This window comes from Rhinolophus hipposideros, assembly GCF_964194185.1.
Source record: "Rhinolophus hipposideros genome assembly, chromosome: 15".
In the NCBI taxonomy this organism is placed as follows: Eukaryota; Metazoa; Chordata; class Mammalia; order Chiroptera; family Rhinolophidae; genus Rhinolophus; species Rhinolophus hipposideros.
Window position 1 is genome coordinate 21,236,136 of NC_138061.1, and position 16,796 is coordinate 21,252,931.

Genomic DNA, 16,796 nt, shown 5'->3' on the forward strand with positions numbered 1-16,796 from the left:
CACTGGTGTGGGATTCTACATATAGGAAATCAATATGGCTGCCATCAACGTGGATATTTCTCCTCAGTGATATCTGGGTTTGTTTTTCCAGGTTTTCAATTTAGATTGTTGACTTCTTTCCAAAATTACCTATTAAAATGTTATTTAAATTATGGTAATATGTTATTAATTAATCACTTCTTGAATTTTATTTATGATACCCTTGCAAGATACACAGGATTATTAGGAAGTATCTATATTGAAGTTGAAGGTGCTTCTTTTTAGTTTTAGAAAAATTGAATCTATTGTTTTTGGCCATTTAAAATTTTAATTAAAGCCCTCTAGCTACAGGCCAAAGAGGTGGATAACTTGAGATAATCAGAAATCATAACATTTTTGTTTAAATTTTAGTATCTCATTTCAGGTATACTTCCTGCTATGGTTATTTATTTAATATAGGTGAAATGAGTACAATCTAATAAACGTAAGATACATGGCCAAAAAATTACCATATAAAACATATTTAATTTTATGCCACAATAACTATCCTGTCTTTTTGAGTATCCTGTAAGAATGTAGGATGACTAGGCCTACTTCTTATTTCCAAGAGAAATGAGTGGCTGGTAGAAATCATCAAGAGCAAGCTTATTCTATTTAAGTCCATCATCACTATCATGTTTCATTGAAAATTGCTAAAACTTGCACAGGATTTTAGTGGCATAAATTTGGTCTGCAAATTTTTTGGTAATTTTTCAAACTCCTCGGTATTTAAGATAGTTAAGAGACTAGAAAGCATCTTAAACATTTTTCCCGAGTGCCATAGCAAAAATCATCAAGCAAACAAAAAACCTATGTCTTAGTTTTGATTCTGCCATTACCTTCAACAACTTATGTAGTTTATTTGGGTCTCAATTTTCTCATTTTCATCCTCATTAGGTGATCTCTAAAGACCTCTTTGAGTTTCAAGATTTTATGATAGTAATGTTAGAGCTATGCCCATTTTTACTAAAATTAGTCTTAAAGATTCTAGCAACTTCTGAGAATATGTAATCTCTTCACGGTACATATACTATGTGATCTTCTCATTGAGGAAACTATAGTCTTTATATTTGAGTGAATCACTCTCAACCTTTGTAAATGTGAATACTTCTCCTTAAGGTCAAAATATTTTTTAGAGTTCCACATAATGATACATGTACTTTTGGACTGAAAAAATTAGGCAATGCCAGGGGGCTACTGTGAGTCTAGTAACATTTAAAATGAATTTGTATTTTATGATTCACAACAATAACACATATATTTGGAGAATACTATTACTGATTATTATGTATCAGTGAGGATGCTTTCAACTCCAATAACTGAAAACATCACCTCAAATTGGCTTAAATGATAAATTTGTAATCTCACATATAAGAAATCCAGAGGTAGAGTGGCTCATGACTGTTTATTCAGGAGCTCAATGTTGTCATTGAGGAGCAAGGATGTTTTCAGTTCTCATCTCTTCACTGAGGTGATTTTGCCCTAGTGACTGTAGTAAGTTAGCAGGTACACACCACATCCAGACATAACAATGCCTTGAAAAAGAAAAAGCTGCTCTTCATTGTTTCCTTAGAGGCAATTAGCCTTTCCCAAAAGTCCCTGGACAGGCTTTCTTCATGTACCATTGGCCAGAAATGGGTCACAATTCCTTCCTAAATCCATCACTAACAAGGGCAATAGATTAAGATGAAGAGATTGAGGGAAGAATAGGGAGGCAACCACCATGACTTCTAGAACAAATAATACATTCTCAGTCCACACAGAATGATATGCACAGAACTGTGGTAATAACTGGACATGTACTACCTACTTCTGGAAATCCTTGTTCAATTCCTCTCTATGAGACCTAAGTCTGTTAATGATTTGTATTTTTCTGTGGGGGAAGAAATAAAATTAATAGTTCTGAAGTAATGACTCTAACTTGTATGTGCATCTTTCTTAGAGGACAAATCACAAATATTGCAACAAATAAAACCAAGTAATGATTTCTTACTATTTAATGTTGCTACTCTGAATAAAAATAGAGATCTTCCCGCTGAACCAGTCTCAAATGAGATTACAGAGATTATGATTGGATATTATTACTGCCAATCATTTCTGCCACAAGAGTGCTAATAAAAGAAGTCAAAATACTTCTGTTTTTTGAAACACCTGATGGCAGGCAAAAACCACTGCACCCAGTGCCAATCATGAAGTGCGATTCCTGGATAGCTAGGTCAAAAGAGAAGAAATATCATTAGCAAAGGGGTGAAATACATATGAGGACAAATTTGAATGATTTTAAGTACTGTATTGGGAAGAGAATAATGGAACAACAGAATAACCTTTGATTGTCTAACTCTCTTGGTGTCCTAATAATCCCGCCCTATTGCTTTTTTATTTTTTACTTTATTTTTTTTTATTTTAGGATTTCCACATAGGCCTGGAATGGAGAAAGCCGAAATGAGCATTGCTCCCACACTAGGAACAATAAAAATCCAGATGAAGTACAAAATCATAAATACCCTTGAATCCATCAGAGAACTGAGGTTGCAGGACAATCAAGCAGCGTAAAATTAATGAAAAATAGGCCTTTTAGGACACAGAATATGAGTACTGGATACCTGTAGCAGAACACAGGAGAAAGACCCTAGTCATCTTACAAGGAGGTAAGAAGAATTCAGGTAAAATTTTCCACCCATTTTAAAAGTCTTCTTTCAAAGGTGTATGAAATAATCATGAAGGACTTTTCTAGGATATAAAACAAACTTCAACAAATGTAAAGGAATTGAAACCATGCAAGGTATGTTCTCTGACCACAACATAATTAAACTAGAACTTAATAAAAGAAGATATTTGGAAAATTCCCCAAATATTTTAAAATTAAATAACATAAGCATGTGTCAAAAAAGGAAGTCGCAAGGGAAATTAGAAGATATTTTAAATCAAGTGAAAATAAAAACACAGTATATCAAAACCTGTAGGGTACAGTTAAAGCAATGGTTAGAAAGAAATTTATAACAGTAAATGTTATATGAGAAGAGAAGCAAGATCTCAAATCAATTATTAATACCTAAACTTCCGTCTTAAGAAACCATAAACAAAGTTAGAAGGCTGCAGAAGGGAGGAAATAATAAAGGTAAGAGCAGAAATCAATGAAATTGAGAACATAAAAACAACAGAGACTTCTGGCTTCCACTCCATCCTAACAAGTAAAAACATAAATAGACTGAAAAATCAACAACTCTTCTTGGATTCCTAAGAGAGGGGAGAACACAGGGCAAACCATTGTCCCCAAGATTGGAGGCAAATACAGGGAATCGAGGCTTTTAATGGAGGAGACTCACCAGCAGAAAACGCCACAGAACCAGTGCGGGAGCAGGTAAAACTGAACTATACCAGACAAATTGCTGAGGCTCAGGGGCACAACTCTGAGAATTAAAAAGTTCAGGGGACCCAGTCATAAGTGTCCCCATAATATTGTGAAACTTACCCTCCAGGGGCTTGACCACATTCCCGCAGTAAACCTTGGGGGGAAATCCTCTCTTGCTTCTGGCAGGAGGAGGAGAAAAAGAGCCATGTTGAAATACAACAGAGCATTCCGGTCTTCTTAACAAGGCCTGTCCTTAAGGGAAACTATTTAACTAGAGTCTAACCTGCTGGAGTATTATTATGAGCCTAACATAATAATACTCATATTATTATGAGTATTATTATGATCTGTGGGAAGGGAAATACCCAACTCTAGCCAACCCTAGCTATCCTGTCCCACCTAAGGGGGGAGAAACATTTGTGAAGTTCACAGTCCAGATGTATAGGCTCACTAAAAGGCAGACCTAATCATAGGACTATAGAAGCCTTCCCCTCTGCCAACACCTCACCACCACATTACTAAAGGCCCAATAACAGCAGGTCCTTCTAGCCAGGAAATCATGTCCAGTTATCAACAAAAAATTACAAGGCATACCACAAGGCAAAAAAACACAATTTTAAAAATCAGGCAAGCATCAGAACCAGACATGGCAAAGATATTGGTATTATCAGACTGGAAATTTAAAACAACCATGATTAATATGCTATGGGCTCTAGTGGGTAAAGTAGACAGCACACAAGAACAGATGGGCAACGTAGGCAGAGAGAAGAAAATCTAAGAAAGAACCAAAAAGAAATACTAAAGATAACAAACACTGTAACAAAAATGAAGAATGCCTTTAATGAGCTTATTAGTAGATTGGACCCAGCTAAGGAAAGAATCTCTGAGCTAGAGGATATATCAATATCTCAAACACAGAAAAGTAGACCAATATCTCTTATGAATATAGATGCAAAAATTCTCAACAAATACTAGCAAATCTAATTCAACAATGTTCAACAAAAAGAATTATACAGCATTGCCAAGTGGGATTTATCCCAGCTGTGCAAGGTTGGTTCAACATGAAAATCAATTACTGTAATCCATCACATCAATAGGCTAAAAAAGAAAAAGCACATGATCATATCAATAGATGCAGACTCATAGACCAATGGAATATAATAGAAAGTTCCAAAATGGATCCAGTACTATATGAGTAGTTGATTTTTGACAAATTTGCAAAGGTAATTCAATGGAGAAAGGATGATCTTTACAACAAATGGTCTTGGTACGAGTGGACATCCTCGTGTGAAAAAATGAACCTTAGTCCCTCCTTCTCACCTTACACAAAAATTAACTATAGACATAAATGCAAATAAAGCTGAAAATAATAAAACTAATAGGAAAAAATATATGAGAAAATCCTTGTGAACTTGAGTTAAGCAAAGATTTCTTAGACATGGTTTCATTAATTATTTATAATAGAAAAAAAAAAGATAAATTGGACATCCTCTCCCAAAGACTATGTTAAGAAAATTCCCTAGCCAAAGGCTGGGATAAAATATTTGGGAAAAACACCTATCTGATCAAGGACTTGTATCCAGATGCATAAAGAATTGTCAAAATTCAAAAATAAGAAACAACACAATTTAAAAATGAGCAAAGATTTGAGCAGACACTTCACCAAAGAAGATACATGAATGGCAAACAAACATATGAAAAGATGATCCACTTCATTAGTCACCAGAGAAAGGCAAATGAAAACCGAAGTGAAATGCCACTTACAGAATGGCTAAACTCAAACATGGAGAATACCAATACCTGATGAGGATGCAGGACAATGAGAACTCTCATACATCGCTAGTGGGAATGCAAAATGATAAAAATATTTTTAAAAATAATTTTCCAGTTTCTCATCAGGTTCAATATATACTTACCTAGGCCAGCATCCATTCCCAGGTGCTTACCCACGAGAAATGAAAACTTATGTTCATATAAAATCTGTTATGATGTTTATAGCAACTTTATTCATAACTGACAAAAATTGAACACAATTCAATGTCCATTAACATATGAATGTATAAAAATTGTGCATCCAAACAACGGGCTATTACTCAATAATAAAAAGAGACAAACTGATGATACAAATAATGACATGGATGAATCTCAAATGTTAAGTCAAAGCCAAGCTCAAAATACTATCTACTGTATGATTCCATTATATGACATTCTGAAAAAATGCAAAACTGTAGGGATAGAAAGCAGATTACTAGCTTCCAAAGACTGGAGATGGGGGTGGCCTACAATGGAGCACAAGGGAATTTGGGGATGTGATGGAACTGGTCTATATCTTGAAAGTGGTGGTGGTTACCTGACTATATGCATTTGTCAAAATGCATGGTACACTACAAAGGGCAAATTTTACTGAATTTAAGTTATCTGACTTATATGAGTCTGGCAAATGGCTAAAACACTAGGGTCCCCACACCACAAGTTGGAAATCACTGCTATAGCAATAGTTCAGAAATTCTTAGATGAGTGTTACCAGTGGAATGTTGAGTCAATGAGTATGTCAGGCAACAAGACCTGATTATCAGCATAAGTCTGTGTACTGGAGATATACCCAGAGGAAACTATTGGTAACCACACACCAGATAATAGGGTGCGGTCTTCATCTTAATGAAGCTAGTCCTTGTGTGGACATGTTTTGTGAGAATCAAGACTGTCTTCTGAATCATGACCTGCAGTGCAAGAGAATGCTCAACACCTGACACAGACTTTTTGGATCTTCGGGCTAAAAGCCATTAAAATCCAGTAAGAAACCCACGTGTCATGTGGCTTCCTGCTGTTTTGTTGAATTGTTTTTCCTTGCTCCCCAGTAGGGATCAATCTTCACACATATTTTAAAGAACTGGTCTATTTATATTAAGTAATTCACTTTTGAGAGCACATCTTTTTCTATGAGCAGTATTGAACTTTTCATCTTCTTGATGCTTCTGACATCCTTCTTGTCATTTCTGAACAAATAAAGGACAAATAACTTGGCTTGCCCCAGTTCTTAGAGAGGCTTAACACTGCCAGGGTGGGCAGGTAAACACTGCCAAACATAAGGCTAGAAATGATTTGGCATCCAGACAGAAGGATTTTCATTTCTTCCATGAATGGGGAATCATTTGGAATCCAAACGATATTTTTTCCTTGATTATGAAAGGGTAGCAACTGCTAAGACTAACACGTCACATGTTTTTCTTTGGCTCATTGCTGTCTTTTGGTAACACTAATTTATAAAATGTTAAATTATTAAAAACAAGTAACAGATAATTTAGTAGGGCATATGTTTAAAAAAAACACAGTGGCTTTAAACTAATAAATGTATCACCTACAGATGATATGTTCTAATATTATTGTGTTCATATCTAAATTCTCAAAGACATAAAATAAACCATTTTTTTTAAACCTCACATTCGTAATGTGTTAGGTAATGAACACAGGGCAAAATAGGGGCAGGAAAGAGTCCAAACCAAAGGGAATTATTATTTTTTTTAATCCTCCACTGAAATGTAAGCTCTAACAGATGGACCTTTGAAGAAGGTAACTTGGCAGGGAAGAGGAGGGAAATTGCTGTGGTTAGTGGTTGGCTGGGAAAAATCTCAGCAGCATCCTAGGCCTCTCTGTCACCATAAAAGCAATCCCCGAATGCTCGTCTCTGCCCAGCCTCACTGATACTGCCTCCCTCATTTCTTTTCCTTTTTCATCCTCACCTTGCTAAACTTCAGTTTCTTATTATCTTTCACCAAAATAATTGCCGTAGTGGTCTGATCAGTCTTACTACCTCGTCTCTTCTTTTCTGGTCCATTCTCTACATTGTCGCCAAATTAATCTTTGTCTAGCCCAGCTCTCATCATTTCATTTTTCACTTCCCATAACTCCCCCTCACCCACGGAATGACATAGACGCTCCTCAGTCTGGCATTAAAGATTCTCCACAACTTGACTGACATATTCTACATCTCCGACCTCTCCCCATCTACTCTTTTTTCACAATGTTCACCATCTTCCACCTGAGCCTTACTCTTCCCTGTATCTGTGCCTTTCATGCTGTGCTTGAAATTCTAGCTCTGCCCTGGGCTTCGTACTACCACCCATCTTTTAAAGTCCAGCTCAAATGACACTTCTTTCATGATGCATTGGCTGACACCCACAGCTGGAAGTGGATTTCCATTGTTCCTAAATCTCTAATGGTTTACATTCTTCCTAATATTGTAGTTATTTGTACATGTGGTAAATACACCTCTATGTCTTTCTTTTTTGCATTGTTAATTCCTTGAGGGCAGGTTTTACATCTCATCCTCAATTGTATCTATACACCTACTGTCTTGCTCATGGTAGACACTCAATAGGTATTTGTTTACTCACTCAACAAATATATATGAGTTTTGAATGGATAAATGAATGAAAAGATCAGAAATTAGAAATGGAAAAAAGGAAACCAGGGTGCTTTGTTTTTATAATAAAGGCAGCAAGGAACATAGTTTGGGAGCAATTCAAGAACCATTATAGACAAGAAAATCTGATGGAGACCTTAAACCTATGTATGAAGGGCAGGAGTTGGTACTATTTCTCAGCTGCAGGCTTCTAAAAGCCAAATGCTCCATAAACTGTGACATACGCTCTTGTCATCATTGTCGTGACAATTATGTATTATCCAGGAGTACATGCTAACCCAAGAGAAAGTTAGGCAGAAATATTGTCTTCTGGTCTTAGAAATGTAGTAGCAACCTGCAACAAATAATTATCGTATCATTTTATTTTAATATGTAGAAATTCATTTTTTTTAAATCAGTGGATTTACTGTCCAACAAAAGAGCTGAATCAATGATTGTAGATACTGTGTTTCCCGAAAATAAGACCTAACTGGAAAATAAGCCCTAGCATGATTTTTCAGTATGACATCCCCTGAACATGAGCCCTAATGCATCTTTTGGAGCAAAAATTAATATAAGACCCGGTCTTATTTTCGGGGAAACACGGTAGTGGAGTTATCTCACGAAATATAAAAACATTTTCTCTTGCCTCCTTGTCAGTGAACTTCACTGCTTATTGTCTCTTAGGGATGCAAGACAAATGTGTCCAAAGCTTTCAGATCCCTGGATGAAAGTATCATAAAAACATATCACTATCATGTGATGCTGTTTTTTGGAAGGAGGGTCACAGAATACGTAGAAATCCATCTATAGGATATATTCCTTTAAACCAAACCAAGAAAAATCTGTGTTCACAAAGATTAATAAGGTTATGAATAGTCACTTGACAAAAACACTCACCCTAGTCACCAAAAACTGGATTTACACATCACATTGCTCAGCAAATGATGAGTCTGGTCACCAGGTGCCAATCTGGGCTACACATGAACAGACATTCTTTCTCCCCAACCTGTTTAAAAGTTAGCAGATAATTTTGGAAGAATGACTCTTTTTCTTGTTGCCTCGTAAGGAAATTTTCTTTCCAGTCCATCAAAAATTGATTAAATGTGACTCATTAAAACAGCTCCAAATGGAGCAGGGAACAAGAAATACCTTTCCGGTGTCTTAGTCATTGCTATTTCCTAAATCTGACTCCTTGTTCCTTAATTTTAGCAAGAATTTTGTTGCTTTCTGGTTAATTTGAAACATTTAAAAAACAATTCCCTTAGTAGCAGGATATGGTAGAAACTTAGCATAAGGATGTTGAATGAATACAAGGTTTCTTTCACTCCATGTACCATTTTATTATAAATGATTTTCCCAAGCACAATAAACTGTGAACCTTGAGTAACTAGACTATAAACACTTAGATTCTGTTCATTTTCTTCTGCCCTGGAGGGCCTAGTACAGGACTCTGTAAACAGTACTCACATGCACATATAAATACGTGGGAGCATGCACACGTAGACTTACTAGCTATTGAGTTAGCTCAGAGGATCCTGGATGCATTACCTTGGGGTTTATCTATTTTGGGTCTGAGTTTTCCTTTGTCCCTGGAGAATGTCAATGTTATGAGAGGAACCCAAAGGGAAGAAAAAAACAGCCATGCTGACTTCAAAGATTGGTTAGCATGTTTGGTTTTTAGTAGTTATGTAAATTGAGTAATTGATTGGTCTAGGGTTGCCAACTCCTAATACAGAGTTTTATCTAAAACCATCCATAAATTATACCAATATCATAATGCTGTTGACAGAATATATCTCCACTGTGCAAATGGTTTTAGTTCTTATTTAATGTGTCATTTGCCCTCAGCCTGATCTGTTTTGATTTTCCTATTTCTTTTGAGTTCAAAGCTATGGGCATACTTAAATCTTAATAATACACAGGCAGTGGGAAATGAGGGTTAAGTAGTGGAATATAGGCTCTGCACTGTACAGAAAAACACCTCCCAATCCTCCTCCTGTGTCTTTCTTTCTGACACCAGATATGTGGGGGGTTTCCCACAATTCTCTGTGACACCAAGAGAATTCTCTGTGACACTATCTACCTACAATTTAACTCAATTCTGACACTATCTGCCTGGAGATAACATCAGATCCCACAGGTCAAGGACACTCAAGACTGGCCCCCCACTTCAGAAGCCAATCACAAGTAGTAGGTACCCAGGTTCCCCACAACTTCTGTCTGATTTGGCTACAAATTTGAGGTTCCCATCACCCGCTCCCCCTTGGATTTGATTATTCGCTAGAGTGACTCATAGGACTCCGGAAACTCATTTACCAGTTTATGAAAGGATATAATAAAGGATACAGATGAAAGGATACACAGGGTGAGGTCCTGGGTGCAGGAGCTTCTGTCCCCATGGAGTTGGGGTGTGTCAGCCTCCTAGTATGTGGATGGAACACATCCACATTCACCAACTTGGAAGCTCTCCAAATCCTATACTAGTGGGATTTTTCGGAGGCTTTATCATGTAGGCATCGTCAACCATTTAACTCTTTTCCCAGTCCCACTCCTCTCTCTGGAATCACTTATTAGATGTAAGATCTTTGTCCTGGTTACTCAACTTCCCTGAATTCCACTTTTCTCAGCTATAAAATGAAGTTAATAGCAGCACAACCCTCTTAGAGTTGCTGTAGGGATTAAATAAGATAATGTATATAAAATATTTGGCACATAATCCACCTTAGGAAACATTACTTCCAGTTCTCTTCTTTAATAATCCAAACACAGAGTGCCTATATAGAGTTGTTGCCTAATGCCAACTTAAGAACATTTGCCAGCTACCGCAAAACACCTCCCTACCACGTTCTATGTGGCCTTGAGTGGTCTATCTCTTGCCTATTTCTCCAGCTTCTCTTCCACTGCCACCCTTGCTTTGCTTAGTGCATTCAAACTCACCAGTCCAAACTTCCCAAATTACCTGCACCTAGAGCCTCAAGCTAGTCTTTAGGGGTGCTCGAAAGCCAGATGCTCTCCAGGTAGTCATGAGAATTGTCTAGATTAGTGCAAATTGACCCTCCATGGTAGTCTAATTGTCCCATGAAATGCATGTGGAGTTACAGGGCCTCTGGGAGTCCACACATGTATGGAGACTATGTGGTTGCTGATTCAAGGGGCAAGAAGGTCCTTAACCCTCCGCAGCAATATGTCTCTCCATTAAGTGGCTACATGCCTAAAATCCCATCACTAACATGCCACTCTGTGGAGTCTGCATTAGTCTATCTGGTTTCCTCATTTAAAAAATGAATCCCAATGCCACAAATTGCTCCACATTTTCAATCATTAACTTCTTTTTCTGATTTAGTTCACCCACTATTTCTCTCCAGGTGGACTTGACCTGGCTTGGGTCAGAATGGGGTAAACAGGACGAAGGCATATATAGGAGAAACAGGTCTTGACTATAAATTCTGCCAATGTCACAGTTTTTCTAGGGCTCAGACACCTTGGCCACACGATGGCACCTTGACCCTCACATCCCTAGCTAACCCACAAATCGTGCACATTGGAATGTTGACTATTCCCGTGGCAGTAAGGAAAGGGAATATCAAGTTGTGTCAGTTTTCTGGCTATCGAAGGTAAGGAGAGGTAATAAAAGGGAATTTCCTTTACATTGAACATTTGTTCCTCTTTCCCTATGGGCCCATAAATGGTTAATGCACCTAAAGAAGTAGGAGAAACTTTCTGCCTTCTATAAAGTTTGATTCCTGGAGGCAGATTTTTTTTTTTTTTAATTCAGCCAGTGTCAGATAATTGGAAGGGTGGAGTAACGCCGTAAACCAAGACACACCTTTGTCAGGACTTGTCTGGAAGCAAAGAACTGAAAGATACAAGGGGGAGAGAAGGAGAAGTGAACATTTTTGAAAAATCACTCAGGTTTAACACACCTTGGCTGGGTCTGGATAAAAAAAAAAAGTGGGAACTGCAAACCTCTAAAAGAAAACTTCAGAGGAAGGGAGAGAGGGGATTTATTCAAAGTGGTTTTCCATTCCTTCAAAATCTCAAACTCGGTAAGTAACAGAATGAATTTGACCTTTCTCCCCCCTTCTCCTGAGACTTTGATTTGAGATTTGGCATTTAGAACTTAAATGTTGGAGAAAAGAAGATGAAATTGTTGAGTTTCAAGTGTTCTCGTTGAAGTGATTAATTGATTATAAATGATTACTTTGGTTTATGCATTCTGCTTAGGGTAGGTCTTTTAAAGGAGCAACAAGAAAGATTGATCAGTGGGAAAGAGAAGAAAAAGGCCAGTTAAGAAAAAAAGGCCAGTTACTGGGCTCTAGTGGCCAGATTTTTTTTTTTTTTGGCATTATTTTCAGTGTTATAAAATATCTTGTGTTCAGTTGTTTTATTTAGAATATGATGAGTTTATAATTTCTTCTCTCTCAATTTCAATTTTTCCTCTCCCTCTCTCTCTTTGCCCCCTCTCTGTATTTTTCTCTCTCCCCTTGACAGCAGAGAACAGCTCAGAGGTGAAGTTAAAGTGTAGGTGAACGGGACCTTTTTAGAAGCAGCTCCTGAGCTGCCCAGGCCTCTGTGCTGGCAGGTTCTGATTAAGCTCAAGGGGCCGGGCGAACATTGTTGTTTATTACACTCTAAAATTACTACTTCCCTAAAGTAAAGCGAAATATCTGAAATGATATAATTAATCCAGGAATTTCTTGGAGTCGAATTTAGAACAAGAAAAAAAGAAAGAAAATTTTGTCGTGTGCACACTTTAACTGGCCAAGTTGGGCCCCCAAAATCATTTTGGGGTGAAAATTACCAGCTTAGGTGTCTCACAGGACCACATTAACTGCTAACTGACAAATTACTACTTCACTTTTTGAAATGTAGGCAAACCCTCTGGCATATCACTTATTTTGAGAAGCAGTTAATCAGTTAGCCTTAATAGTTGGATTTGTTATGTCCATAAAATGCAGTGAGATTTTAAAGAATTTCGTTTGAAAAGCAGAGTTGTTCCTTCTCACCCCTGTATGCTCTCTCTTAGAGCTAAGGTACAGATCTAACTCAGAACTAAATGAAGCAGGCATCTCATCCCCCTCAGAGAATCAGAGGGGGTCTGCTTTACTCTCAGCCCTTTCAAAACACCCATACAAAAATGAGCGGAGTTTACATGGGGAAAATTAAAGCGAACAGTCCCGATTCAAGCTTAGGCAGAAACTTGTTATTTTGATGAAACCAGTCCAACCTAAGAACTAACCATATTCTTAGATGCTGCCTGACCAAAAGAAATCTGTGTGTCCATGATTTTGCTCATTTGTTATTAACAGCGGTAGGATTTAACCAAACATGGCACTAAACAAGTGGCATAATCACAAAGCTGGTGCCCAAGCTCCCCCATCCCCAAGCTATGAAAATGTAGTATGCCAAATGTAGCTAGCAGGCAAACCCATTGCTGGGGTAGAGACAAAACTTCTGAGACAACCCCAGGGCATTGATTGGTTTCCCTGCCTGTCAAACTGCTTGACCCTTCTGCGTTTACCGATTAATAGCTAATGGATGGGTTTTCTCACACTTTTGGTCATTTTGCTGTATTGTTTTAGAATTTAAAGTGTACAGAGGTTGGAGTAAGAGGAGCTGTAAAAATACTTGTGATTCCTTAGCAGAGTATAAGAGCATTTATTCCTAAAATAGAAAATAGAGAGAAAAACATTTAGCTTCTCTGTTTGGCCATCAAAGGATCGGGCATCAAAGACCAAGTGTTTCATGAGTCCTTAGAATAAGATAAGGTCAACGCCATGGTTTACTGTCGCTCACAGTGGGTTGTCCTTGCTGTGTGTGTGTTACACCACATCCTCATTAAAATAGTTTTAGGTGGATGCGACGTCATTTAAATGAAGTGGAAAGAAAAAAAACACTCATAAAAGTAGAAAAATGATTTTGAATTGTGTTTTCCTGCATCAGAAATTGACACGGGATCATTTTTAACATCTTCAACAGAGTATTAACTATAAAATAACCATGAGCAGCCTATAGATAGAAATTAGCATACTTTTGGAATTGAGAACTTGAGTGACTTGCTCATCTTCAGTGCTAGTGAAGTGACCCAAACATCCAAGAAGTTAAAAATCATGCTACTTGACCACGTTTTCATTAAGTAGTGTCTTTGGAGGAGACCGTACTGGTGAACGTCACGGGGAAGAATAGGATCGGGCTCGTGCTGGGCATGTAATTTCTTTTCCCATATGTTAGTTATTCTTTTTAAACCATTGGCACTTAAAATATTTAAAAAGGAAGTCTTGTGGGAATATTGTAGGTCCCACAGGATGATCTCCGTCTCGGTCTGTGCCTCAACACCTCACTTTCCATTTGATAACTCACTCACAGAAAGTTTTCTCTTACATTTGGTTTAAGGGAATCCATCTCCCAACACATTCCTGCCACTTCTGGCTATCAGTCTGGAAGAGATCTTTGGCAGAGTCAACAGAGTTCAGTACTGTATGTTTCAGGCCCAAGAAATCATTCTGTATAGCCAGGGGGACACAACCATCTGAAGGCTTCAGGCTGAGAGAGAAAGAAGGGGCCATCTACCTGCACTCAACTAGGGCATGTTCTATCCCAGGGTACCTGCCGGTGAGGAACCCCCAGCTCCAAAGGCAATTAATCAGAGGCCCTGAAGATGGGCATCTGATTTCTTAACAAATTGTCTCTCTGTGCTCTTTGGAAGTTGGGGAACTTGACATCCTGCAGATGTCAAGGCTCTGTCATTAAGAAAAAGATGGAGGGGCCGAGAAATGTCTGTTGTTTTTCTGGTACAAAAAGAACAAGAAAACACATGCCAGTCTTGCTGCTTGGACACTGAGACTCTTACCACAGGGAGCTGTCATCAGCCTGCCTTGACAGCTACAGTGGAATAAACCCAGCCAATCCCAAATTTATAGCTGCTGGCAGCAACTATCATTAAAGGATCAAAATAAGCAATAATTTGTGGGAAGTAAAAGTTTCCATGGATTGTTATAAACAGTTCCTTTCAGGATGTTTTATATCAATTCAGGTGCCATCCTAGGTGGCTCTCTACTGGCAGCCAGATGCAGTTGAATGTTTAACCTCCAAAATGACCAATTTAAAAGAGAAAAAAAAAAAGGTGGAGAGAGGCTTCAGAGGTACCAAAGGCAATTAATGCTTAAACAGAATTTTAAAGAATTTCAAAGAGGATGTCCAGTTGCATGTATGTTTGCATGACATAAGTCACACAGGTTATTTCTGGAATGCACACACAGGCCAGCTTTGGTCTTCCAATGAGGCTGGACTCCATTGTTAAGCTGTTTATGGAGCCCCTCCTCTTGGCTCTGGGACACAGATCTACGTAAAGACCTTCTGTGGCTTCTCAGATGCAGCTAGGAGTTTTTCCATGATGCCTCATTCCTGGCCTAGAGTTGCATTTAAGAAACTCCGACTAACATGAAGTTGGCACTTAAGTTAGCCCTGAAGCTAACTGTGCCGATCTTGGTTAATTCCATGGGGTAATGGACCAGCTGGTCTCACGTTGTCTTGGTTTTCAGTGGGAAAGTTACTCAGGGTCACTTATGATTTTCATGGGCCCTGGGCACTTTTGCCTTCAGAACCTCTTCCTCCATTTAAAAAAACAAAAAGACAAAACAAACAAAAAAAGAAACTTTTAAAAATTATATTTAGTTTATAACTGCATTGGAAGAATATAATCCAGATTGGATTGCGTCCATTTTTCCTACTGATTTTAAAAAGGAATTAAGACACTTTGTGGGCCCCTAAAAGTATGATGGGATTAGGTACTAAAGTCATCAGGCAGGCAAAAAAGCTTGAAAGAAGAGATCATCAAGCAACAGGGGCGTCCTGGGTAGAAGTAGCTTCTCCCAGAATTCTAGAATCCAATTTGAACTTCATCCAAAAAATAAACTGGGAGGAAGGGAAGATTCGGGGGTGGGGGGGAAGAGAACCACAGAGAAAGCCAGATTTCAAGTCCTTCCAGAACCTGAGACTGGGACCTATAGCCCAAATTGCCCAGTTGGGATGGGGGTCCTTGCTGTGTTCTTCTGTGTGTTTAGGCCTAAACCCCCACCCCAGCACACCCCTTGATGTGTGAGCCCTGCCCTCTTCCACCCACACTCCAGCACACAGTGAACAAGGTCTCAGTGATTTGCCTTTCCAGAAGCAGAGTGAAGGGAGAACATAGCTAACATGTACAAATATGTATTATCCTACATATTTCAATAGATTTTATATATTTTCTCAATATATTTTTTCTATTAATATCTGCAAGGAAGCATACTAGGACTGGTTTGTTATGAAGAGCAAGTTGCATACTGGGAAAAGTGTAAAGTTCTGTACAAATATGACCATTGTAATGATTTTTATCCTGATTTCAGTCCATCAAACATCACTCTTACACCCAAACTCTAAATAATGAAGCACAAATGTCTTATATTCATAGAGCTCCACATAGAACACTGAACATTATGGGATACATCAAAATGAGTTAGCTGAAAGCACTAAGTGCTTTGACAGATATCCTTTAGCTGTTTGTGACTTTGGCAAACAATGGAGGTTTTCTAGTCAAAGGTCAGGGCACCACATCCGTGTAAGCCCTTTAATGCCCAGCAGGTGATGGCCTGCTTAATTAGATCCTGAAAAATGAGATCCCAATACAAGGAATAGAATACAAAGCGGAACTATTAAATTACACTCTGTTATAACTGATAAAAGAAGTGAGAATGACGCATGTAAAAAAGTATGCACGTGAAAGAATTATGCTTTGAATACTAGGAATCAGATTTTAGGTTCTCAGCTTGAATAGTAGGGACATGTACTTAGGAAAAGTGATGGTAAGAAGCATGGCCCTTCATGGTTTCTGGCTTTTTCCACAGGTGGCTATGGTATGGATGTAACCAAGAAAAACAAACGAGATGGCACAGAAGTCACTGAAAGATGTAAGAGCATGATATATATGTCATTATCAGAGTAATAAAAAATTAGAAAGAGTAATTAATTCATTCCTAATTTCAC

General features: G+C 38.1%; 1 protein-coding gene across 1 annotated transcript in view; it reads left to right on the forward strand.

The window, feature by feature from the left end:
* Positions 1–2,579: 2,579 nt before the first annotated feature.
* COL17A1 (collagen type XVII alpha 1 chain) overlaps positions 2,580–16,796 on the forward strand; it is a 57,425-nt gene continuing 43,208 nt past the window's right edge. The window contains exons 1-2 of the mRNA XM_081073454.1: positions 2,580–2,666; positions 16,658–16,720. Of these exons, the coding sequence (XP_080929580.1) occupies positions 16,669–16,720 (52 nt within the window). The 5' untranslated portion in view covers positions 2,580–2,666; positions 16,658–16,668. The remainder of the gene's footprint in view (positions 2,667–16,657; positions 16,721–16,796) is intronic.